The 27,058-nt window shown below is 43.5% G+C and overlaps 1 protein-coding gene across 2 annotated transcripts in view; it reads right to left on the bottom strand.

The window, feature by feature from the left end:
* Positions 1-3,612: 3,612 nt before the first annotated feature.
* CREB3L2 (cAMP responsive element binding protein 3 like 2) overlaps positions 3,613-27,058 on the bottom strand; it is a 76,507-nt gene continuing 53,061 nt past the window's right edge. Inside the window, exons 3-12 of one of the 2 annotated variants that reach the window (XM_027445570.3) lie at positions 26,250-26,416; positions 24,852-24,939; positions 22,854-23,035; positions 22,067-22,213; positions 20,312-20,370; positions 18,972-19,040; positions 11,924-12,023; positions 10,857-10,983; positions 9,947-10,172; positions 3,613-9,086 (exon numbers count right to left, since the gene is read on the bottom strand). In XM_027445570.3, coding sequence (XP_027301371.1) covers positions 9,011-9,086; positions 9,947-10,172; positions 10,857-10,983; positions 11,924-12,023; positions 18,972-19,040; positions 20,312-20,370; positions 22,067-22,213; positions 22,854-23,035; positions 24,852-24,939; positions 26,250-26,416 — 1,241 coding nt within the window. In that variant the 3' untranslated portion in view covers positions 3,613-9,010. The remainder of the gene's footprint in view (positions 9,087-9,946; positions 10,173-10,856; positions 10,984-11,923; positions 12,024-18,971; positions 19,041-20,311; positions 20,371-22,066; positions 22,214-22,853; positions 23,036-24,851; positions 24,940-26,249; positions 26,417-27,058) is intronic. The other variant, XM_038177280.2, reaches the window with a different exon arrangement.

Below are 27,058 nucleotides of genomic sequence, written 5' to 3'. Positions count from 1 at the left end.
ACGTGCCTGCTAAAGCCTGTCCTGAACACCCCAGTGTGCACAGGCTGATGAGTTTTATTCAGAAGGGGAAGGACTGAAAATCTAATTCCTAAGAGTAAATAGGTGAAAATATGAAGAAAAATAAAAAGGGAGGGGGGAAGAAAGGGGTGAGATAATCTTACATGGTTGGTGTGCCAGGCTGGCCGGGGAGATCAAGCCCAAGAATTCACCAAAACAGCTTAAAGGGGGGGGTAACCAGATCCTCAGCACCATTTTGACCAAAGGGAGACAACCCAGCTGCCGTGGATTTGCTCTGCAATATTTTTTTTTTTTTTTGTCAGTTGTGTCCCAGCAAAGATAAGGGCCAGGCCATGCATCTTCCTCCTTACTGGAGGTACTCAGAAAAGATAGCTTTATAGTAACGTTTACAGCGTTTGCAAATACAACTTCAGAGTAACTCAATTATGAAAAGTTAAACAAGTCGTTCCTTATAACATGGCTCCTGTGGGGAGTGCTCGAAGCCCTTGTGAGACAGCACCAAGACATTGAGAAGTCAAATCATCCGCTTCAACTTTTTGAAGCACAGATCAGAGGGAGACAGGGCACACAAGCATTATTCGCTCTACGTGAAGCAAAATATGATCTTGTTTTTAATTACTAATTCCACCAGATCTCCTTTCTTTGGTTTATCTTTATGTAGAGGAGAAAGCCATTATCGCCCTTTCACAGACCACGAAACTGAAGCCCAGAGAAGAGTCGGCCAAGTTCCCCGCACACCATGGGCAGGGCTAGGCCCAGGAGCTCCTTTCCTCAGTCCCTGCCCTTGCTCTCTACATGACTACCGCAGAATAATTTCCTTTATGGCAAAGGTGTAGGCTCTTCCTCACTGCTTCTAAATTCCCGTCTAATGGGGTCTATTTTTCTAAAAAGCCCCAAGCAAACAAACAAGGAAAGAGAGCACTGCTAATGCATCCACCACAAAATATCTGCAGGGCTGAAGTCCGTGGGATTATAAAACAGGCATGAGGCTTGTACAAGAGCAAAGGATGGAGATTCGCTACCCAAACCATGCTGGGATGGGCATGTGCAAGCTGCACTGCATCCTTCCTCCTGCCTCGCAGAGGGAATGAGCCTCAGGACGAGTGTCAGCGCCCTGAATCCAAGCAGAAGCAGGCTTTCCAGGGAACAGCACGTACCGAGGGGTGAGAGGTAGTGAGCACGACACCTCATCACCCGGTGTTTCTCCACTGGATGCGTGGGTTTCTTTTTTAATCACAGGCTCCCTGCGGCTTCACCCGCTGTATGGTGCTGTAAGGGCGATGCTGAGGCCCGGCGAGGTTTTTAACCCATTGTTAATCCCCCGCTGGTGTTTGGTGTTCTCGGAGGAACTGAGCTCGGATAAAATGAGGCTGAGGGTGACTTCCACAAGCAGTCACGGTCTAACGATTTCCCTGTAAAAATGTTTTGCGAGGCTCGATGCTGCTAACAAGTGCCCTGGATCGATAGCTCTGGCCTGTGAAATTATCTGCTCAGAAAGCAAGGGGCATCCAGCAACAGAGAGACGGCGGCTGCAGCGCTCTCTGAAACAACAAGAGCAGAGAAAAGGAGCGGGATGCAGATCTGGAAGGGCAAATCAAAGCCCCTCTCTCCCCACATCCTTCGTGGCAGAACCGGGCTCCACCTTGAAGACCGTTCCCGTACAGCGCTGCACAACGACAGCGTGTGAGATGGGGCAGACCGAAAGGACGGGACAGACAAAACGATGCCTCTCGCTCCAATCTCCTTCTCTTCTGATATGAAGTGGCGGTGCCCAGCAAAGGCAGTCCTCGGGTTAAAGCACTGGTGTCCGGATTAGGAGAGAAGAGCTATTTTTTGCTTCACTGCAGATTTCTTGTGCTACCTTAACCTCTCTGGCCCCAAATCAAGGCATTTCTGAAAATCTGCATCAGCCACAAATTCAGTGTGGGCCAGGGTGTTCCCGTGTTCATGGTACACTGCCTGCCGCAGCCTCTACACGAGATGCTTTAAGAGGCCTCAAAAAGGAGGCACCAAACCCATTTGTCATGCTCCCATGGTCAGTTCAGCAAAATTGGAACCGTTATTTCCATCGCTGGCATTTTCTGCAGAGGATGAGCTCTGTGTTGCCATTTTAGAGATGCATCCTATTGGTACACGAGGTCCATTTCCTAGTAGAAAACTGGCAGAGCGCAGGCGACCACACCATTTGTGAGAGCAGCTCTGCAAATGGTGACAGTCACATCTGCACCAGGCCATCCACTGCCAAATTCACCCCATTGCCAGCACAGCCAGGGGGAAGGGAAGGGAAGGGAAGGGAAGGGAAGGGAAGGGAAGGGAAGGGAAGGGAAGGGAAGGGAAGGGAAGGGAAGGGAAGGGAAGGGAAGGGAAGGGAAGGGAAGGGAAGGGAAGGGAAGGGAAGGGAAGGGAAGGGAAGGGAAGGGAAGGGAAGGGAAGGGAAGGGAAGGGAAGGGAAGGGAAGGGAAGGGAAGGGAAGGGAAGGGAAGGCAGGAGGCCAGATCTTTTCCAGCCAGCAGGAAAGCAAACAGGTGATACTTGCTTTTTCTACAGAAAATATTTATTTGCAAGAAATGAAGAGCATAACATACTTAACTACATACATGTTCAGGCTACAAAAGCAGGTAGTCTGTTCTCTTGTAGAACTAAGCCGACAATTTAAAAGGAAAAAAAAAAAAACAAACAGCAATTTCTTTACACCCAATGGACATGTTTGCAGTGTGAAAAATCAAGTGGGCACACATCCAGATGACAGCGCTTGTACAAAAATAGAGAGGCCACTGAGCACACATACACAGAGTTAAACAGGCTGTTGGAAAAGAACGGGGATATCTGCAGTCAGAAGAGGCTCCAATGCAGTTTACCAAGGATTTTGGGTTGCAGGGGTGCTTTTGTATTCCTATCACTGTCTTTTTTATTCAAAATAGATTTAAGTTGTTTGTACAAACCCATACTGTGTTCACGTGTACAGAGGGAAAGGGAAAGATCAGCTGAAACTTTTTAGGGGTGTTACACGCAGAATGACTCAGAGTCACACGGTATTGTTTTTCATGGCCCCAGGCAATGGTTTTTTACCTTCAAGAGGGTAACATCAGGTAACTTGCCCTGTGGAAGGCACAGCAAAATCTCAGCGGAGGTTGATGTACTCACACCACGGACACACCAGCCCCAGAGACCAACTCTCCCTCTTCCCCGAACCTCTGGTCCCCCTGGGCCATTTCTTGGCTAACTTACAGCTTTGAGAAGAAAGCATTCGAAAGCAGAGTTCTGCACAACAAAAATGACACCCGAAGACTAGATACAATTTTTTTTTTTTTTTTGCACCACGCCAGAGCTGTCCTACAGACAGGCCAGTCTGTGCACACACACAAAAGGGCAGCACAAGTTTCAGCTGACATTTGCTAACAAGACAGACATCAGACAGCAATGCACAGACGGATTTATGAGTGCTTGTTGGTGAGGAATGTGAGCCGGTCTCGGTCTTGGAAAGAAACACCCGGGGTTTCTGTTGCACCAAGCGGAATGTGCCCGCGGCGTTCAGGTGAACACCTTCATGTAGGGACACTTACTGCATTAGGAAACAACTCTGCATTTGCGTGGTTTTTCTCTTTTTTTTGTTGTTTTTGTTTTTAACTGCTTACCATGCACACATGCACAGACACAAGCACTCACACTCATTCCTGCTGACAGTGCAAACAAAGACAGCGAGATGCCATTACTTCAACACCAGTGAACTCAAATCTGATGGGGCAAAGTCAGGCATAAGCACAGTTCTATTAAAAAAAAAATTGGCCACTGCCTCTGCTTCCCCCTCTACCTCCTCCACTCCCTTAATTACGGGATTCTGAAGTGCAGAAAGATTTTTACCTGCCGGTTGGAAGGGAAAATGGGATTCAATACAGAGGTCAGATAAGCATTCATTTTACCTAAAAAGGACTGCACAGTGTTGAAGAGCAAGGGGAAAAGTAGAGATTAAACAAGGGGGGAGCTAATGTAAAAGACTGTCATTGCTGCTTTAAGGAATTAAGAACTAGGAAGTTTCCCTGGGATGTCAGGAGTCCTTTCATCTGCCATTTCTTTCATCTTTTCTGCAAGACAAGTTTACAAATCCAGCTTTCCCGTGTTTCATTCTCACCTATACGGTTTCATCTCTTGGGGAAAAGTACAGAGATGGGCTTTAGGGCAGAGCAGGGACTGCTGGTAATAGCTTAAAATAATATACAAACTCCATTTCAGCATTACAAATGAGTTTTCTGAGACATACTCTTCTAGGAAGGAAGTCAGTTCAGGTGTATACGCTGGTAAAGCAGAAAAGGCTCGACACTATAATTGCAAAAACAAATGGCAATCCCTCTCTCAGCCCCGGAGTTGGATGGTGATCCCCTAAGCATCCTGGCCCATTGACTGAATCCTTACCTCTCATTTATAAAGACCTTAACATCTAAGTCAGTTCTCACACCTTTGCAGTCCCTAGTTGTTTATCCTTAACACCGCAGCACAAAGCAGCCACCTCACAGCACCAGGCTACTTATATAGGCTACTACAACTTTTGTAGCTACAAAGGACTGACCTACCATTTCACCTTCAGAATACAAAATGTTCCCTATCTAATTAGCGACTTGAGAAAGAAATATTTTAGTCACTAAGAGTACAAAAATACTCCGTATGCTTCTGTTCTTAGCTGCATAGGCTTTGTACAACGGCCTCTTGGCATTAGCTAGAATCTAGAGCCCAAATACTCAGTGGAAATCCCTCCCAACATAGCAATTAGTATCATTCATTTACTTGACCCACATTCTAAATGCGTCTAGACAGAATTCACCACTGATAGTTTGGGGGGATGGGGTGGAGAGGTAGGGATTTTTAGCTAGGGAAAAAAAAAAAAATCAAAATTTTGGGATTCTACATTAAAGAAATCAAGAATAAGCTTGTATTGAGATACACCTATACAGAGCAATATTGAAGAGGTCCCCTGCCAGTATGGACCTGCAGCCTCTGAAATTGGTAAGTGAGAAGCATGCTGCGCTGCATCAGCTGGGAGCTGGCCGAAGAACCTCAGCCTAATCCATTACTGGTCTGTGTTGCTGGAAAACATTGAATGGTATGGATGAAATAAGAGAAATGCAGCAAAGAACTATAAATAGCCTTGAAAAAAAAAAAAAGAAAAGAGCAAAAACCAAACAAAAAAAAACAAAACACCAACATTATCTACACACTGGTAACAAGGTTAGAACTGTCACTTGCCCTGTGCTTGACACTTCTTAAATATATATATATATAAAATAATGCCCTACATTCCATTGTAGCTTATCTCCCTAGAAGCAAAGACCTGACAGATCTAGACATGCTTTAAAGCTATGGGCCAAAAGCTAAGATTACTTGTGTGAAATCACACTGCCAAGCTGCACAGAGTTATGGCTAAAGACTCTGAGGATCGCTTAAGTCTTCTAGTGGAAGTGGAAATTGGGCAGCACACGAAGCTTCTGCCTGCCCTGTCCACAGACACGTTGTTGTGCAGCACTGAGCCACCGGGCACTGCAGAAGGCATACTGGCAGAAGGCAAAGACCTCACGTAATATTGCTGAGCTAACGATAAGCACTTACACCAGCATCGTTACTCCAGCGACAGCAGGTCTTTGTCGCATAGCAGCCTACGGATGGGTGATGGCAGGAGAAACTTTGGCCCCTACTACCTCCAAGAGAAACCTGCTCTATTAAGACCCCTGAAGAAAAAATGATCACAGACATACCAAAGTCAAGCGAAGGATTTCCTTATTCTAAAGAAGTAGTATTTCATGATAATAAATCCACAAGTAATGTGTGTGCTAGCTCAAGAGATTCCCAAGAGTACCTAAAAATCATTTAAAGGATGGGTTGAGTTAAGATTATAGAAGTAGATTATTAAACAGTTACAAGAAAATTGGTATTGCCATACTGGTTTGGATGAATCAGTTCAGTGGTGTGACCCAAATCGTGGCCAATTTAAAATGCTTCAGATGAAAACATGACTATCTCCCAATCAGATTTGTACCAATAGGTCCAAAGCAAACACGAAGGCAAAGTTCCACTGGTGACTACTGTAGTAGCTTTCAGAGAAGAAGGGGTTGTTTAGGTATTGCAAAACTGTCTGTCCTTAAAGTATTGGGAAATAATTCAATTTTGTCTTTAAGACAGTGAAGTCAGCAGTATTTGCAATGAAAGGCGATCATTTAGCTGGCAGTGGGCATGAGCTCAGGCAGCTTGGCCTCCTCTTTATGCGCAGTGCAAGCTGCAGCACAATTAACAGCAGTGTTGTGCTTGACAGCTTGGTGCTTCTTTTGCAGAAGACTTAAGCATTCAGTTTCACTCAGGCAAACCATGGGTGCTCTGAAAAAAAAAAAGTAATAGAAAGACCATTTAAGGGATTTTCTAAGCTGTGACCTTGCCCACTTACATGGGCCAGCCATATTATAGTGGAAGGGTCAGTCCTGGCTTTCTCCTGTCACTTTGCTGACCTCATGTGGCTAAACTATGCAGCCATCCCTTGTGTCACCTTCAGTGGCACCCACCAGTGTCCATTATTTATGTGAAGCCATTGCTCCAAAAAAACATCCAAACATCATTGGTGGATGCTGGAATGATACAGAGGACCCAACAGGATCACTGTGAAGAGAAAGAAGCTTTAGGGAGGACACTGAGCCATGATGAGCGGGGAACTCTTGCGAAATAGACTACAGTGGCATCCTTCTCTCATTTCCACCAAAGGTAAAATAATAAAAAGGCACTTGCATAGATGAATTGGGCATAAACTAGAAAGAGTGTCTGCACACCAAAACTCACCATTAGCTCACGGAATCAGGCACACGTTTCACAATCACGAATGTGAAACACCTTTTTGAAATGGCACAGTGGGGGTTGATCCAAAGCCCACTGTAATCCACCAGATTCTTTCCACTCCCTTCACTGAGCTTTGAGTCAGGCCTAAAGGCAGGCAGCAAATGGGATATCAAAGGGAAAAGGTCTAAAGAGAATGAAGAACAAGGAAGGAGCAGGTATGGCAGCTGCTGTAATAAAATACAAATCCAATATTTTACAAAATAGAATACTTGCAGGAAATATCTACTGTACATAGTAAAAAATTACTTGTAAGGCTAGGTTAGTTTTTCCCTTATTTATCACAAGAAAAAAAAAAAAAAAACTACATTTTTTTTGTGTGTGTTTTTGTTGTTTTTCATTTTTTTTGTTTGTTTGTTTTTTTAATTGACTTCTGGTAAACCATAAAGTAGCTATGCTAGCCCGCTGAATTAGGATTTCCCCATTAAATCCATCCTCAATGGAGTCTGAGTGCCCTTCTGAGCAATCAGATAAAACCCAGCCCAAATCCTGGGCTAGATTTGGTTGTGCCAATCCAAGGATAAATTGCAAAAAGCACAGCTCAGACAAAGGCATGAGCAGGGTACCAAACGGACACAACCCTTAAAAGCAACAGCTATATGGGACAAGAAGGAAACACAGTGAAGAAAGAAGTGTACTGGACCAGGATCAAATCTGAATACCGCTCTTGGCTTTTCCACTAGACTTGGGCCAGTCGCTTCACCTCCCCGTGTGCCTTTCTCAGCCCTCTTTTGCCCTGTCTGCTGCCTGCATACTAAACTCTTCAGGTCAGGGACTGTCTTGCCATGCAGTCACCTCCAGGCCTGAACTGTACACATCTTTCTGGCTAAGCAGTTGGTCTGAGATCACAACTCTGGAAAAGGACATAAGAAGAGGAGACCCATGACATTATTCTAGGGTGATTCAAGTTGGAGGTGGGGAGGAGGAGGAGTGGGTGTTCAGTGATATTTGTATGTCCAATTTCAGAGCTTGCCCAGACCATATGCAGGGTTAGGGAAGGTTAATTCTCTTCATTGTGACTGCTTGAACAAAATCTTGCAAAGCTAATAAATACTATTTACAACAGTAACAGGAAGATGGCAAGAAAAAGAAAACACAGGACAATCTGAGACCTGGTCTACATGAGAAATTCCATCAACACATCTAGAAGCCAATAAATAAAATCCATACGGTGCTCTCAGGAGGCACTTCTGGTTTAAGCCTTATATTGATTAAGTTTGTTGGGAAGGAATTGATCCAAACTAAACAGATTAGCCTTAAGTAGACTAAAGGACATCCACCCAAAACATTACATGAAGTTAACAAAACCTGCTTTCTAAATAGATTTAGTTAAACTAGTCTAATTCTCCCACACAGACGAAGTGTGACAAGACAGTGACTGATCTTTGCTTGAATTCCACATGGGTGGAAGCAGTAGAGATGCCTACCAGGACTGCTTCCAACCCAAAGAAAAAGCTACTCCACTAAATGACAAAGGGGTTGGTGGGGAGAAGAGTGGAAGATGTAAGGGAGGACAATGCAGCACCATCATTGCCCACCCCTCTCCTGCCTGTGCTGTTCACAAAACAGAACTGGGGCCCGTTCTTGTGCCTTCAGAGCAGATGAAGCACATGTTTCTCAATCTTCCCCAAAAGGCTCAAATGCTACAGACCAATAGGCATGGAGCTGTGGCTAGATTCCGAGCAGCATCGTGCCACCTCTCCTGTTTCTCTCAATTACCTTCTCCCAAGGATCCCATCACCCACATGCTCCCATCGGTTTTGCGTATTCCACTCTTTCACCAAATGTCTTTGTGCACAGATGATGACGTGTACATGCAAGCACAGGCACACATACACAAATCAATCATCAGCACACTGCTGGTATCTTCTGCAATCATAACTCAATCCTGCCCTTGCAATATCAGACAGGAAAGAAATAAAAGCAAAGAGGGATTGTGTGTGAAGTAAGGAAAGGAGTTACAAGACAAGAGATCCCATCTGCAGTCACAGCCTCACCAGTCAATGCAGAATTTGGTGAACTCCCTCTCTTTTGTGCTTTGGTTCACTGAGGATGACAAGTCAGGGGGACTTTGGTTGAAAATATGTGGGAAAGAGGGAAGTTGAGAAAAAAGGCCTTTTTATTTTTAAGAGGTGGCATTGACTCTTCTATCTATTTCAATTATCTTCAGTGTTTCATTTCCTTCTATTTCAGAGTTGACTCTGTAGGAAAAAAAAAACAACAACAACAAAGGTTAACACTAATAGTTAGTCATTTTTAAAAGCACATATCCTGCTCAAATTAGCTAATGCTAAAAAGGCGCTCGGTATTTATCAGGTACCCGTCAGTTGGAGCATGGTAACACATTGAATTAGTCATCTCTTTGGCCCTGGGTATAACTTTGACACAAATGCTCAGAAGGCATGCTTGGTGTGATATGGCTCAACCTAGGCCTCTGAAAAGCATACTTCTAAACACAACCCACCTCCACCGTTTGGTGTGCTTGCTACTGCTTGTTAGCAGAGACCAAGACCTGAGCCATCAGGACAGTGGTGGGACAAGCAAAGGTACAGTGGAAGGAGAACTGCACCCACATATTTAAACCAGTAAATCTGTCTTTTTGCAGAGGCTCCAAACACAAACTTACGTTAAAAATAAAAAATAAAAAAATGAAGGAAGGAACTCCATGCTAAGAAGTTCAGATAATAGATTTGCCTTTTAAGTCTGAATCCTGCAAACTTTCTGCAGCATGCATTAGTAAGATCACTGCTGTGAGAAGCTCCAGCTCTTCACACCCTAACCTCAACAAAGCCCAGTGAGTCACAGCCTCACACTTCCACCCAACTGGTAAAAGCTTATTCCTTTAGGAGACACGCAACTAAGTGCTTAACGAAGCGGAGTGGGCATAACTAACAAGCCTACAAGGGCTAGGTTTCTGGTAGAAGCACTGAGCTTGGCAGCTTTGTTACTAAAATATTGTTGCAATCACTTCTCCAAACCAGAGTAGCAATACTTTTGTCTACAAGCTCCCCAGACAGAGAGTTCAAACTCCTGTTTCACAAGCAGCCCATCCGGCACTCACCTGTGCTGCTGCAGGCCCAGCAGCACTGATTTCTCTAGCCTCGTCTCGTTGGCTATTGTGAACTCCATGATATCATCCCGCTGCATCCCCGGCACAGCTTCCAGAGCTAGCGCCGTGTACTTGGAGCTGTCTGCGTGCCTGTCGTTTCGATCTGCAAAGGAGATTGGGCTTGACGACTCCTCTAGCTGGTGAGGCTCTTCATATATTAGCAGACTCCTTGATCTCACTGCATATAGACAGAAGGGAAAAGAGAGGTGAGAAGGAGGCAGGTCAAAGAGAACAGCCTTGGTCATTTCAGGAAATGGAAACCGTCAGAGCAGAACTAGAGCTGCAAAGGTCTTGTCATTGCAATTAACTGGGTAGGTTGATAGCAGTGGGAAGATACCACAGCAGTGGTCCGAACAGGCATCAAAAAGCTCTGAACTCTTCCCAGAACAAGAGCGAAATGAAATAATCCTTTAATAACATACGTTTAAAGCAACTTGTTCTGAACTGGTATGCAATACGAACAGCTTCTCACTCAGTCCTTGGACCTTTAGTTGACACTGGCAAAGGAAGCACCAGCTGACAGCCCCTGTGTTTCCTGACAGTACGAACAAGTGGTACAGAGCAGAAAGCAAACTCTCCTGCTACCTTTTACAGACTACTAGCCTTAACTCCTCCAACAGAAACATAAAAGCTTTATACAGAAGTACCAAGCAGGCTAGTGGAGAAAGGCTTTGCTCATCTTTATGAAGTCTGCTGCCATCAGCACACTTTGCCAAGCTATCTTTCTTTGATATATATCCTTCTTCTATATCAATGCATGGCCAGCTAAGGAGCAGAAAAACAAGAGGTGCTTGGGGATGGCTGTGGGGATGGGGGTGAAAAACAAATGCCGAAGAGCAAGACTGAGGTGGTTGTCACTTACCAATGGAGTCTGTGTAGGACTCTGGTGAGGAATGTTGCCTGGGCAACACCATCTTTGTAGCAGAAGGATATGGCCCATAGCTCTGAGAGAAGCTGCCAAAAACTACTGCAAAGCACAGCACCACCATCTGGCAAAGGGAAGAGGCATAAGAGGTTAATTGCACCACCTCTTGGCCCATACATACACATCAAGACTAAAAATCAACACAAAGCAGATCTCATAGGTCTTTGAAACAAAAGAGACTTGAGGCTATTTTCATCGCTATCTACCATGCCTCTTAGCAAAGGCACATACACAAGAACAATTCAGTGCTTTAATGCTGGGGTTTGTTTTCAGTGTCTGCCATCATTTTGGCCTGTTGCCTTATTTACTCCCAAAGTTGAAAAGCAGACACAACCGCCATGTGTGTTTTACAGATACTGTTGGGAATTTCCGAGGTTATTTCTGCTGCTGGCCCCAGTCTTGCTTCAAAGTGACAGAGAGGCTGGCAGCCGATGAGAACAGCATAGGCCTTGAATATCATTTCCATCAATTTATAGCACCAGCATAAAGGGAACTTGCTGGCTGGGTGTAAGGTAGGAAGAGCTTCATTCTAACCCTTTTCATATCCTGACAAATATTACTGAAATAGGAGAGAGGTAGATTTACAGCCTCAGTCATATTTTCATTTGGATGAAAAGGTTTATTTTTACTGGTATCTGAAAATCCAAGCATCAAAGGGCACCTGTGTTTTCATTTTACAACTCTAGACACCATTTCTCACATAAAAAACTGTAGGAAATAATAAAACAGGTTACTCAGAGGAGCAGTGCTGCTTCTTTCATCACTGCAGCACCCCACCAAAAGCACAAGCCCAGTTTCCTCCAGAATTTAATGCCCATTAACAATCATTAATTTTCATCAGCCAGGACTCTCACCTATCTCAAAATTAAATGTCAAATTATCAAGAGAAGTTTCCCAACCTGAGCATTTGGAAGTGAAGGGCTTCACAGAACAGAGGATGTGCCTTTGAGCAGTGGAAAGGGAAACTCATTCCCCTACAACTCCCAGTTTTAGGGAATACTCACCATAAGACAGGTCCCTGTCTGCGTGCTAGCTGCCTTACATGAACGGGACACCTTTCCAGCAACCATGGCTTGGAGTCTCTGCAGCTGCTGCAGAAGTGTTCTGGAAAGCAAAGATGAGGCATGACCATCAGATGTAGTGATCTACTTGCTGGTTATACAGCTTTTTGCTTCAAATTCCACACCTGGCAATAATGCATTTAGTTCTTGTGACAAGGTACAGATAATTAAAATCACCACATAAGGAGTGTTTCTAACTTTTACAAAGTTCTTGCATGCATTAGCGATGAATCTTTCAAAAATATATTTTGCCTTTCCCCCAGCTGATGTCCCCGAACAATGATTAATTTACCTTTTTCAGAAAGTTATTACAAATAAAAACTGCTTCCAGATTCTCTACGGGAAGCGACTCTGGTAAGTGTACAAACAACTAAAACTCTCTCCATGCAAGTGACTGGCTGCTCATATCGCCTAGTTCTATAGCATGAATTGAATGGGAGCTTCACCATTATTTGAAATGGTGCAAAAGCAAGCTTATAGTTGCTGTAGTTGTTGGTAGAGGTATATACTTCTACACCTTTTTTCTGAAAATGCCCTGTACAGTAAATTGCTTCATTTTCAAAGAAAGGGATTTAAAACACACACTTTGTTTCCCACAATTTCATTTAATAAATATTTTATTGCAATTTGTTAAAACCTCCAGGAGTTTACGAAAACCACAGTTGCTTGAAGCAGCTATTCTGACTGTGCCGTTCAGAGGTAACCTTAATGGTAATTCTGTTCTGGATGGAGTCAACAGTCATGGACCAGGAAGGTATTCTTCTGCTTTTCTGACTATTTTTCTTCTGCTGTAGCATCATTACTTGCTACAGTCAGGATATTAGTCATTCAAGACGGCAATGATCTCAAAGAATAAATGGTGTAGGGTTTTCACAACTGTTTCCATTAAAGCTTTTTTTTAACAGAGAAGGAGTAACCCAAATGCCTGTCCTCATCACAGATATAGTACTATTTTGCCTCAGGATGTTAACTTTGCTGTTTGTTTCCAATTTTACCTTTTGCTTCTCTTGTACGTCTCACTACCTATTGCTGAGGGTAACCCTCACAAAACTCCAGGCAACAGCTTTGGAGACCATGACGTCAAATGCTAAAGCAAGAAGCAAGGTTAGGGTGTCAGAGAAAATAGAAGGTTTATTTTAAGATCAAACCAGCTAAAAGCTAATTGTAGGACAGACCCAGAGGTGCCTTTACAGCTCAATATATACTTGTCTGCCTATTATTATAGATTTTTTTAATCATCAATGATCATTGCTAATTAGGGTTTAATGAATTCAAGGACTTCAGGAATGCATTCTGAAATGAGCACAAGGCACTACAGCACATTTATCTGGGCCAGCAGATCCTTCCCAACTTATTAAGGAAGGATGTCTTGCATGCTCTTGAGAGCACCCTTTATTCTGCAACTCAGTATTAAAAAGAAGAAAGCGGTTTCCTTTTTTCTTCTTCAGTCCTTTATTCACAGTTAGAGACCACAGGCAAATTAAGAGATGGAAACTGCATCCATCACATAGATGAGACCAGCCTAATGCTCTGCTCCCTGCTACCATTTCTCCCCAGTGTCTCCCTTCCGTCCACTTCATGGCTTAGGGGTCACACAGACTTGCATACAAGCTATGTATCATCTTCTGGCACCGAAGAAACTATTCCTTCCATATGCCACGTTACACAGCAATGCCTTTTTAACCCTGCAATCTCTGAGCTATTACAGAAGACTAAATCCCCCCCAACCTGCTTCAGGCCTGAGTCACTGCGCTTGACAGAGAACAGCTCTGAGGCATGAGAGGAAGGAGCTCTCCTCCTCCCCAGCTTGGGGGCTGGCAGCAGCAGCAGACTTGAAATACAGATCACTCCTGCCTCTTTTTGTGGAGGCGTCAGTGAGAAAACAGTTAATGGCTGTTGGGGATATCGACAGAGAAGAGGCGATTCTCCTCGGTTTTGCTCATCTCTGCCTTTTTGTGTCCAATTTAAAAAACCTGCTGGGCAGAGTGGGCCCAGAGAGCTGACACCAAAACACTCTTGTTGCGGAAAGTGTAATTAAGTAGGTATTTGAATCTGAAATGTTGGAAGATTGGATTCCAGGATGTAAAGACCTTTCCAGCACACCAGCTGCCTTCATTGGTACTGGATGGCTACAGGCTACAGGGATGGTCTGGACTAAGAAGAGAGGACCAAGGAGCAGTTCTCCACTCTGAATAACAAGAACTTGGGTTATACTGTTTCCTCTAAATATCATCAGGAAGGCCAAGAATGCTCTTAGTGCCAATGGCTAGATCCTAACAGGAGAAAATACAATCCCACGGCAGCGTGTATAAGGGGCTTTGCACCCACAAGGATTATTTTCCACTGTGTCTGACACATTTCCCAGTGATATTCAATTAGAGGGTCACCTCCGTAGGAGGTGTGAAATGTGCTTTCACGCTTTTCCCTGCCAAGGGAAGCACCTCAAAGGAAAGCTGTAAAGTGACTGAAGACTCCTGCTCTCCTTTCCAGCACTCCCAGCAAATCCACTCTGCCCATGATGTCTTATTTTCATGTGTGAATTCACGTAATTATCTTCAGAAGGACCCCTTTCACTACCAGAGTGAGGAACAAGTCAAGGCTTCCCCTCTGCTTCCAGTGACACTTTCAGTATGAAGAAGAAATCTGTCACTGCAGGACCTAGCCACCTGCGAAACTTCCTCAATACAGTATGTAAATTTAAAATCCAACATTGATTTAAATAACAGCAAATAGCTTCTAGGGGAAAAAAACAATGTTTATTTTGACCTTTTTTACTTCAGAGAATGTATCTACTTTGCGAAGCACAAAACTTATCATAAATGATTAAAAAGCAAGAAAAATATTCTCTTTCTTTCAGCTCTACACACAGAGTCCTTCTCTGCCTGTCCTATTTGTAGGACAAAGCAAACCCCAAAGTAAGGTTTTCATTTAAAGACGAGAATACCTCAAAGGAAAAATAAACCCAACAACAACAACAAATCATGATTCTTTCTGTTTTGAATTACAAAAGGAAAAAAAAATCACGGCATTTTTTCATCAGTGTTGCTTCAGCACGAAAACACTGTCCTGCTGCTTTCAAAATAAAGAGTTGGGTCCAGGGCTGTCACGTTTTGTCAGCTGTTATGGGGGTGGTCTGAAGCGAAGTGCAAGATGTCTCACTGTATGTAAATCCAGATCCTTCTCGTCTTGAAACAAGACTTGGTTAAAGGGATTTATCAGCCTCAAATGAATGAAGGGCCATGTAAATCAGTACCTTTCAGTACCCTAAAGGGGGCCTCCAGGAAAGCTGGGGAGCGATTCTAGGTCAGTGAGTGTAGTTATAGGACGAACGGTAATGGCTTCAAACTAAGAGGGTAGGTTTAGATTAGACAGGAAGAAATTCTTTACTGTGAGGGTGGTGAGGCACTGGAACAGGCTGCCCAGAGAAGCTGTGGATGCCCCATTCCTGGAGGCCAGGTTCAAGGCCAGGTTGGATGGGGTTTTGGGCATGCTGGGCTGGTGGGAGGTGTCCCTGCCCATGGCAGGGGAGCTAGAATCGGATGGTGTTTAAGGTCCCTTCCAACCCAAACCTATGATTCTGTGATTGTCTATTTGTGATAATAATATTTATGTACTCAACCATATGCTAATTGCATCCTATTTCTATCTACTTCTCCAGGAGAAGTGAACATCAGTGTACTTATTTATAAATATAGACTTAACAGAATCGAAAAAGAAAAGTACATCTCACATGTCATACACACAGTACCCAGTCTTTCAATTCTGTCTCTTTAAGCCCAAAGAGGCACAGCTTCCAGTTAGACAACACTGGTGTATGGACCACAGTAAAAGCCTAGACTAACATCACTTTCTGTTTTCAGTCCCAGTGCCACCATGTGAGTGAATCAAGCCTTCTTGGTGACAGGGACAAGCCAGCTAAACTCATGATGTCAGCCTCTTCTCACACCCTTCTAATACAGCAGTGCTCAGCGTGTTTGGACACTGCCCAAACCAATGAGACCCTTGCTCACTTGCGGCTACAAGGCATAAGAGACGTGCATATAATAATGTGTTCCTGTAGTTTTGAGAAAACTCCTTAGAAAGGAACTTGGATGGGTTTCTTGCAAGGCACTGAGTCACATAAATTAGGAGAGGAAACATATGCCAGTGTTCTAATACTGAAGATGCCAAAAATGCTGCTGTCACCCACTCACATTAATGAGAATTAAAAACTCCCCCGCATCTTGATCCCACAGCCTCCTGCCTTGCCTTATAACATACATGAAAGTCAAGGAAGATTCTTCTGGATACATTTTTTTTGGACCACATTTGCACCTCTTACATCCAATCTTTTCAGTCCCAGAATTTCAAGCTGAGGCAGGTTCTTGGGAAAGATTCTTCTAAAATTTTTTACACTGCTTTTTTTAGCAAGAAATTGTGGTGCTTCCATGGTTTGGAGCCAGACTTTGAAATGTAAGCAGGGTTTCCCTGAAGTCCTAGGTATGTATCTGTGTAAAATTTGTTCTATATATAGACTAACAACATGCTCTGAAAAACTGATTGCACATACTGAAAGAAAATTCTGCTGCTCAATAGTTGTATGTGCTGGAAATTGCCTGTCAGCTCCCCTCAACTCCAGACAGACTATAAAAACACAATAGTGACTGCACATGCATGGGCACAAACTTTTAGGGGAGCAGCTATGGCTCACTTTTCCAACAAGGAAAAAAAAAAACAAACACAAATTTTGTCTTCATCCACACTGAATGCAAGAGGATTTTGTATGTAATCAAAGTGCTATTTTATTGTTATATTTTTCCACTCTTATATTTTTTTGCTATCAAAAACAGCTCTAGCACTTGTAGATCTACTTTCATATAAAACTGTCACTGAGGTCTTCTTTTTTTTTTTACTACATTGAACACTCAAAGATGCAGCTGAAGTCAACTTGGACTCTGATTTGAGCATATTAAATAAGTCATGTGTGTATGACTGTGTGCTTAGGGACTTTGAGAAATAAGGTCCTAAATGTTTAAATTTGGGCATCCAAGAATAAAATTGGCAATGCATAATTTGACCTTCACTTCTCTATGAGCTTCGATCTCTGACTGTAAGTATAAGATGAAAGTACCAGCTATAGGATGCTATGAAGACAAGTTCTGAAACATTTAAGTAATTTCTGGATGACACATCAAGGCAATGTACCAATGAGGAAACCAGTCATTTTGAGTTCAATGTAGAAAAATGGATTATGTATATTAAGCAAGGACCTGGAATCATTCTCTGAACAAGACATTTACAAAGCTATACACTAAATGAAAGAAAGTCACTCTTTGGGGTGAGGTTTAAAAAAAGTGGTGTTACATAACTCAGGCTTGATGAAAGCAGGCACTCTTACAAATCTTCCCATACTTGGATTTGCAGCCTTCACAGTTTTTAGGTACAGTTTGCATCTAAATACCCAAACCAGATCACCATGAAATACAAGAATTTCTGTGAGGAGGGTCAGGAACATCTGTTTCTCTGCAGGAGATTACAAATCAGCACTGATGCTCGTGCAGAGAGAAGAAAACAATGCAACTCATCCCATATGCCTGGAATATGAAGATTTCAGAGATAATATCATGTAGGTAGGTAAATAGTTTTAGACCAGTTAGCTTCAGGGAACTAAGATTATAAAATAACAGAGAAGAGGTCCTAAAAGAACGGAAAATATTATTAACAAAGCCATTTTCATGACTTCATCCGCAACAAGAGATGTAAATCTGGCCAAATTTAGCCAAACTAAGGAGAACAATTCAAGGCTTGACAACTTCTTGTCCCTGAGTGGATCATCCACAGCTGCACCCTCCCTTTTAGCAGCTGTTTTCAGCACCTACTGGGATGGATCCTAGGAGAAAGAACCCTATTCCACACCTGCAGAACAATTCCTGGCTCTTTTACATAAAGCACTGCAGGAAGATACAGGAGGGACAGAAATGGCTTGGCTCTCTTCAAACAAGCAGCAGATGTCTTTATGCATGAGCAGTGTGTGGGAGACACTCTCTAGCAAATTACAGTGCTACAGGGTCTGGCTCCATGAAATTAGAGATTGGATCCGGAGATTAGAAACAACACATGCCACTCAATTAGCAATACATTGGCTGCCAGACAAGCTCTGGGGCCATTTTTCACGATCGTGGGTCTTATCTTGAAAACCAAGTTTCCTCCCACTTCAGTGCTACCATCATGTTTAGTGGTAATATTCAGCCATCACTTCAAATGCCTCTAAACAGAAGGTGTTACCAGTGTGCTCACCTAGTACCTACTCCTTGGAATTTGCCTTCAACAAAGAACATGCTGAGCATAAGCCATGACTGACACTCCATTCTCAGCTAACATCCAATTCAAAGCTCAGCTATAGATCATTTTCTGCCACGTATCCTTTGAGTCACCACTGAGACACACAAAATACTCAGAAATGAAGAAATGAGAAGAAGCTGATTCCCCCTCCAAAGGAAGCAGTATTTCCTAAAATGATAGATATTCTGCAGTGTCAGATGATCAGAACAGCGTACAGTAACTGCAATGGTAGCTAGTAGTCCAGAACAAACTAATACTGACTCTTGAGCTTCAACAGTAAGTTCTACGAGTGTCATGTTCCTGGTCACGGCCTCCTGTCAAAGCAGTCTTTCACAGACAAAAGACAATTTGGAGAGTTGGGCTGCAGTCTTTTGTTTGTTATGCATCACTAATCATGTTTCCTTGGGCAGTGGAAGAGCTCAAGGAAGAATACTAAAAGGTTTCTCAAACACACCACAAGCTAGGAGACAGTTTAGCAGCTGACATCAAAGGCCCTGCATTTTACATCGTGCTGCACTGTCATGGTAACTGTTCTCCATCATCTTTCTTTGACACTAATCAGATCAGATACAGCTATTTTTTACATTTCGATTGATCTCTTAACTTTAGTGTTTTCCTTTTTCCCCGTAAAATCATGCTACAGTTTTGTTTTATTCCCCTCACACCTTACCTGTTAGTATTCTCCAAGACTTCGACCTTCTTACGCAGCTCACTATTTTCATTTGAACAGTTCTCAACTCTGGAAATAGAAGAAAGAAAGATGGATATAAAAAAAATCAGTCCTTTATTCAAGACATTCTGAAACAAAACAAATTTGCTTTCACAGAGAGCTCTGTGATTCTGCCTGCATTTACAAAAAGTTACACCAACTGACTTTAGTCATAATCTTTAATCATGCTCCAAGGTGCAGAAGACATTGCATTAGATACTACTCGCTATAAAGCATCTGCTTACAGTGCTCAACTACAATCAAGTAGGTGCAGCTTCTTCAGGGTAATCTGTAACTACTTTTTGCCCCCTTGAAATAGCAACGGCAAAGACCCTGCTCCAACCTTCTCTGTGCATCAGGCCACAGGACAGATACTTAAAAGTCACTGAACATGTTCCATCTGTATTGTTAGCAATTATTTTGTGCAAGGGTGTTCCATGTGTGCATTTCATTTCTAGGATGAGGCACCAAATAATTTAACAAATACCATGCTTCTGAGGTCAGATCCTTGAGTTTCATAGAGGTTCAAGTAAAAATATGGCATTCCTAAAAGACAACTATGCTATTACCTGCCTGAATAGCTTTCAGAGGAAAAAGGTGAAGGAAATACTTTCAAATCTGTTTATGTATGCTAGAATTTCACAAAAGTCTAACTCTGAGAAAGCAAGGCTCACCCATAAAGACATGAGAAGAACAATAGGAAATTTAATCAAGGATATCACCAAAGATGGTACACAAGATTTAGCAGATCCATCTGGTGAAGTGCATAAGAAAAATACCAGGATACTTGTCTCTTGGAAGACAGATTAATTTGGGATATAAATCACTAACTGGGGATTTGGCTCCTTCTTGTTAAAGGAAGTCAATTGGTCACATGTTGTTTTCCTGAGTCCTGCTTATTCTCCCAAGCAGTCTTGACTCACCCACTTCCAATTTCTGTCTCCATCTGCGCTAGAAGACAGAATATACTCACTCTGACCCTGCCTTTCCCTGGACACTGCCCACCCACTAGACCAACACAGCTGCACAAGAGAAAGGCTGGCAGTAGATGGGTCTTGCCTTATTTGAGGTTTAAGGTCTTTGGCAGCACATTACCTAAGCGCTGGAGATAGACACAGTTATGTACGGAGCATCTCAGCACATGTACCACAGAAGCCAGAAGGGCCTTTTCTCAGTCACAACCACGAGATGGCAGCTGGCACTTTGTGCACGAAACAGTCCCAGCATCAACAGCTGGATCCCTTCCCATTGCAGCAACCAGTGCTATTGGAACGTTTGAAACAGGAAGGAGGCTGGCTTACTTTTTTTCCAGACTGTCCATGTATTCTTTCTTTTTTCTTCTACTTTCCTGGGCAGAGATCTAAGGAAAAGGGAAGAAAAACACCAAATATTTGCAAAGAAAAAAAAGCAGCAGAGATGAATTAATAAACTGGTAAAGAGCCCTGACATTATTTGATTCAAGCCTCGGTACTGTTCTCATTCCTATTCCTGGCAAGCAAAGCACTGACTTGGTTTGTTTCCACATCCTGAAGCAAGACTGCTCCCTCTCAGTAGTAGGAAAAAGATCACTCTGCTCTTACAGAACTATCCTTAAAAAGCAAATCAGATTCATCTGCAGAGTATCTTAGGGCAAATACTAAATACTAAAAGATGATGCCAGGAGAAAATCCTGAAACTGGGAGAAGAAAAACCCATGCATAGGTTAGAAAGCAGCTTTGCAGAAAAAAGACTTGGGGAATCCTGATGGACAACCAGACAAACATAAGCCAACTATGCGCCCCCACAGCAAAGAATGCCAGCCAGAGCCAGGGCTATGTTAGCAAGACTGTAGCCAGCAGGTCAAGGGAAGTGTCTCTTCTCCTCTATTCAGCATCTGCAAGACTGCAGTCGAGAACTGTGTGAAGTCTGGGGCTCTGAAATAAATACTTTGGACATATTGAAGCAAGTCCAGAGGATGGCCATGGCTATCCAACAAGTATGCTGGAGCCCACCACATATCAGCAGAGGCAAAGAAATCTGGATTTGTTCAAATTTAAGAAGATAAGGAGGGAATCTTATTGCTAAAACAAAGATGAATTAAATCTTCTTAGAGGTGTATATCAAAATGAGAAGAGCACTGAATACAAGTTACAACAAGAGAAATTCCAACTAGACATGAAGCTTTTACTTTATTTTATTGTTTTTAACTAGAAAAACAGCCTAATCTGGAAACAGGTTGCCCAGAGAGAGGCTGAGAACACAGCACTCAGACAATAAAATGCGACTGGACAAGCCACTTAGTAACTTGATCTAAGCTGCCTGCTTTCACAGCAAGGAGTTGGACCAAAGGACCTCCAATGATACCCTTGAATACAAATGAGTAATTATATGTAAGTGGTACATAAAAAGCACAAGGAAATTTAAAATATTTTTGAAAAATTATGTTAGACCAAATTTCAATTCAGTGTGGGTAAATTTACACCTGTCTGCCAAACCAGTAACAGAATGCATTAACCTTCAAAAATGTGCTAATATCATCTAGAACAAGCAAATTTGCCAGGTCTGAAAAAATGCTTTCCTCCCCATCACTAGCCCTTTGCCATCTTGGGAGAAAGAGGACTTGCAAGGCATTTCACAGCCTTGATATCAACCATTCACCTAAAGGTCACAGAATTCAGTGATCAAAAGACTCGAGTGCTGAAATACGCAGTCAAACTTTAAAACATGAAATGGTGAAAAACACGTTCATCACCATGGAAAGGACACAGAGGTTCTTTGCCTACTCATAAGAAAAAGATTGTACTGTTTTTAGAATGGAGCCAGGCAACAGCAACTTGATACTCTACTTACTAAATACTCTATTGTTCGTGTGTTCAGGTAAATACCTTGACAGAGAGGCACTGTCACAGTGACAGACAATTTGATGGATGTGTTAAGGAGCAAAGAATACTTTGTTAAAAGATATCTTACAGGATTCAACAGTACTACAGACCACTGCTACTGAAATGTTGCAAAAATTTTTAGTGAAGGATGAGTAGGTATTACCCAGCAAAACTGCTAAACAAACATTTATTTACCTTGTTCTTTATTTTTCTGCGGATTTTCTTCAGCACTTTCTCCTCTGCCTTTGTCAGGGGCAGTTTGGTAGGGATTGGGTACCCCTCTGCTATCAGTGTCCTCTTCTCCTCCTCTGTCAGGATGAGCGGGCCAGTCCCCTGCAATTTCTGCAAGTGTCACAGAAATGAAATAACATCACAGTAAGAGCACTCAGCCCTAGAGAAAGGGGGTTAGGGAACAGTGCAAGTCAGCAGCTCTCCCACTTCAGAGCGGATTCTGTCTACTAACCCAGCAGTTTCTTGCAATTGGGAGTGTGTGGAAGGGGAAGACCTTTTAGGTAGCTTCCATTCAGAGACTGAACCTTTGGGTCAGGATTGCCTCAAAACAGTTGCTTTCAGCCCAGCTCTGTGGCCAACAGAAAAACTCCCCTTGGCTCAAATGGGAAGGAGACAAATGAGAAGCACTGCTGAAAACACCTCCCTAAAAATCACCACTTGATTTCCAAGACATAGCAACAAGTGGACAGATCTACCAGTGACAAGTTAACCCAGCAGAGCTGGGTGCTAATGCAAAACACAAACCATGATGGGAGAAATCTCCTAACACTGCTCAACCCTGCCTCAAGTCAGAGGAGAGGCACGCACCATTCCCAGTGGGAACAGGATAGACAAGAGAGCAAGAATTGCTGGATCTCCAGTTTTGACCAGAGATGGGCACATCCAAAGAACAACAGAAATTAGAAAATGTATGCAAAAACAGTAATTAAAAAACGAAAAACAGATTCTAGAAAAAATGAGCCCAACTTACATGTGGTGCAGTCAGGAGAGGGGAATTGGAAAGCGCTGAAGCTGTGCGCGACGTGACTTTAGCCGTGGCTTGCAGCTGGATCGGGCTTGAAGGAGGGAGAGATCTAGCTGGGCTCTGCCCTCCTTCAGAGTCACTGCCATGACTGCTGGGAGGGGTTGGAGGCAAATGCAGGGGGTCGACTGCTGAATGGCAAGAGAGAAATACAATGTAAGATTTGGAGGTGCTAACCTAAACTTCCACTAGAGCCACTGCCGCCACCTCCACCACCAGCTTTCCAGGGCTAGGACTGTCCGCTAAAAGAAGGGTCAAGCAAAAGTGGAAACTTGAAAGATTTTCAGAGCATGCAGGTCTCTAAAGGAGGCATGAAACACAGCAGCTCTCTTTAGGTTCAACAGACAAAGCAGGGTTATGCTCATGTGCTCTGATTATTTCTACCTACCCCTTCAGCTTCTCCAAATGCCTTGAGATTTAAGTACAAACCTCCAGTACAAGTATCCTACTTGGGAAACCACATTAGCAGAGAGGGCTCTGAGCCACTAGACCTTATTTCCAAAAACAACAGCCTTTCCCAACCTTGCTATGGCTTTAACAAATTGCCAGTATTTTTCAAGAGAAGATAACATGCCCAAGATGTTACATTAACGGTAAGAAAAGAAATATTTTAGCCCCTAAGGATCTAGTCTGGCACAACTGGCAGGTAGTGACAACCTTGTGATGGCTTTGCCATACTGATGGAGCAGGAATAGCATAGGTAGCCACCGCAGGAACCTCTTTCACATTGTGCTCTCCAGAGCCATAAGGAAACTTGTGCTGCACTTGCAGCCAACAGAACTTGTGCTGCAACTGGCAAGCAAAGTGCTGCTTATGACCAAATGGGGTCTGGACCAAGAGAAACGGTGCAGTCTCACCTACTCAGATTACACGGACAACTTAGTTATGGCTCTTTTGGATGTCCACTAACTCATTTTTCCTCTGAGATAAATTTACAGCGATCACAACTGGGAGTAGGAAGATACAGGGCTCAATTTTCCACCTTCCACTTCTTTTACGCTTTGCAAATTTGAGTTGAAAAGACCAAATGGGTGTGGGGAGAAGAAGGAAGAAAAACAGTAACAGAAAAAGTTATTACACATTAGGTCTTTTTGGCTAGCATCTTAACTCTGGTTGCCAGATGTACACTTGTAAAACAGTAATGCCCTTAATTGCACAAATTGAGCAATCCCATCTATGTTTTGGATTAAGATATAGGCTTTTTTTTTCCACCTGCTAAGTCAATTGCCTCTCTTCCTAGAGCAGTTCTACTTGTCTACATAAACGAGTTCACTAACAGAACACCAAGTGTTCCTAACTGAGATACAGTTATCTCCTTAAATTTCAGTCAAAATATTTGGCTTTTTCAAACTTTTCCCAGGTTAACAGATTATACGCCACAATTCCATGTTTTACATTTGGGGCAGGGAAGATCACTCCTTCCCCCTCAATTTATATATTTCAAAAGGACCCTGATGGTTTTTAAACCTGAACTATAACAAATATGCTAAAACCAGATGTGCCTAACTTAATTTCATATACACTCTCTTCCTTGCTTTTGCAGCAGAGGTCAAAGAGGTTAAAACCAGCCAAGTTTCCACTTGTGCTCTTCATATTTTCTGTGCCTTAGGCAAGTTCCCTCAAGTTGATTTCTCTTCTAACCTAAATAATCCCATACTTTAAGGATTCATGCTCCCTCCAGCAACTGCGTTAATTGTTAGGACGTTGCAGACAAAATAGAGATCATTTTCTTTGTGATGTGCAAGACAAAAACAAAGAAAAGGAAGATATAAATGGGTCAGAAAGGCTGGCTTTTTAACTGCCTGAGTCAAATCCCTAGAAGGCAACAGCTTCAGCCTAAAGTTTAACATGGTAAACAAGGAAGCCAAATATTTAATCAGGGTAAAGTACATTCATCGCACATTCTGGTCATCTCCTTTGCATGTGTTGGGTTGGTAATTAACAGACCTTCCTTAGAAGAGAGGTTCAGAAACTGATCCACTTCATGGGGCTCCAATTTAATCTCTGGAAGCACTTTCTGGCTCAGTGGTTTCATCTAGAAAAGACAAATTAACAGCATGAAAACCCAAAGCACACTTCTTGAGGTCTTTATAGAAGGATACAAGGATGATTTCTCCATAAATGGAGAGCTTTCCCTCTCATACTCTGCTACAGGCCAAGCCTGAACTGCTTCACACAGTTTTGCTAAGCCAGGCTACAGAGAATGCTGCCCTGACTAGTCCTGCCATGGCTTTTCTTATTACTATATTTAGCTAAATAAAAGATTACGCCTCAGAGATGACATTTCAGACTGAAAGCTAGCAGGCAACCCACTCAAATTACTTCTCTTAGCAACAGAGCTGCCGCTAGGATTTGCCGGACTGCACAGCCAGTTTGAGCAGAGACAGAAATGCTCCTGGCAGCAGGGGAGAGCCTGTTCAAGGCCATTGTCACCTGGGAGCGAGATCCAGGTGCCACTCACTGAGCCCTGGGTTGTCAGACCCAAGTTCATGTCACAGTTAGGAGAAGGAACAGAGACAGCCATGGCCAACAGACTTTTGGAGGACACCTGACTTGTCCTGCTGACAGGGCTGGTTCACCAGGCTGCCAAGCTGCTGGCCAGTCTGCCTGAATGCTGCATTCCCAGGCTTGAGGAAGTCAGTCTGGCACATCAGCATGCTCAGTGCAGCCAGAATCTCTCCCAGTACCCTGTGTAACTAATCCGTGCGATCGTAATGAGCCACCAGTTAGTCCCAAGATGCTCTTTGTAGTATCAAGCATCTCAAGCCACAGCGAGGCTATGTACTGGGGACAGTGCATGCAGGCTACAAGAGAACTATGGGAGAGATATGTTTCAGTTTTCCCAGTTTCTCATGAAACAGTTTATGTCGCACATATTTCTGACCCACATCCTAGTGGGAATGTTTATTTCCAACATTTTCTAGCTCCAGATGGACTGGGCTGCCCTCAAACCCTGGGGAATGGGAATGTCACAGTACTTTCTCCACTGGTGGGGAGCTCTGGTGAGCCATCAGCTGCTGCAGTTTGTTCTCCTAAACAGCCAAACTAAGCCCTTGTGAATGCCCACTGGCTGCTCCAGCTGTGGTCAGAAAGGGATCACAAACGCCTTACTAGGCAGGCTGGAGTGAAAGCAGCAGCACCTCAAAATGTCAGTTTGACAGGCCTGGCAAAAGTGACCTAGTAGGCAAAAAGGAAACCACTCCAGTCACGTCAAACAAGGAGTCTCACCCTGATGAAGGGAAGGTGCAGCACTAAAGCAAGTCATTGTTGAAGACATTTAGCTTGTCAGGGCAAATGGGTTAGTCACTTTAGGTGAGGAGAGGAGAAGAGAAAATCTGCAAGTACCAGGGCATCAGCCTGCAGCTCGGCTTGCTCCCCGTCCAGCGACGTGGCCGTGACAGTGAGACTGACGGAGGGAGTAAGGCCTGACGTCTCGCACAAGGCTGGCTCAGTCTTTATTGCTGCTGGAGTCAGCTCGGTACCCAGACACCATTCCTCATTTTCCAGGTCACCTGCCAGGGAAGGAAATTGGACACCACATGTTTAGGTCAGAGACAGAGAGACTACAAACGAAAATAATGTCATCCCTCCTGCAGAGAAGGGAAGCAAACACAGAAGGTATTTCAGTCCATCAGCAGCGCTCTGCCCTTACCATTCAGCTCTCAGTCAATGCAGACAACTGTTTTGGGGCTGTAACCTAATCTTAGCCCCAGGATACAGAGAGGAGCAGTGAGGAAAGACATAGAGCACTAATCACTGCACGCTGCTGAAAGCTGCTAACGCCAAGCAGAGCAAGACTAAACAAGCCTTCAGGTAGAGCAGCCAAGGAGCCACATCCTACACACGCTAATGCCTGTTGACTCAGTTTTATTCCTCCTTGCAGAGCCAGCCCTCTGCTCCTCTCACTGCCGGCAGTCACCACATACCTGGAGTGGTGGCATTACACTTCTAAGAACAAAGGATTTCACACTTTCAGGAGCTTTCCCCAATGACTCATTTAGTAAGTATAAAAGAAGGCAGCGGCTTTGATGATTTCACAGGAGCACCAATGGCACGGTGATGACGCTCATTTCCTCCCCAGAGCATCTGGGGGACACAGCAATGGATGCGTATTTTGACTGGCAGCAACAAAACATGCATTGGCAGAGCTGGCC

The sequence above is a fragment of the Anas platyrhynchos genome, chromosome 1 (genome assembly GCF_047663525.1).
Source record: "Anas platyrhynchos isolate ZD024472 breed Pekin duck chromosome 1, IASCAAS_PekinDuck_T2T, whole genome shotgun sequence".
NCBI lineage: Eukaryota > Metazoa > Chordata > Aves > Anseriformes > Anatidae > Anas > Anas platyrhynchos.
The sequence above is the reverse complement of the archived record's forward strand: the minus strand, read 5'-3'. Positions and strand labels throughout refer to the sequence as shown.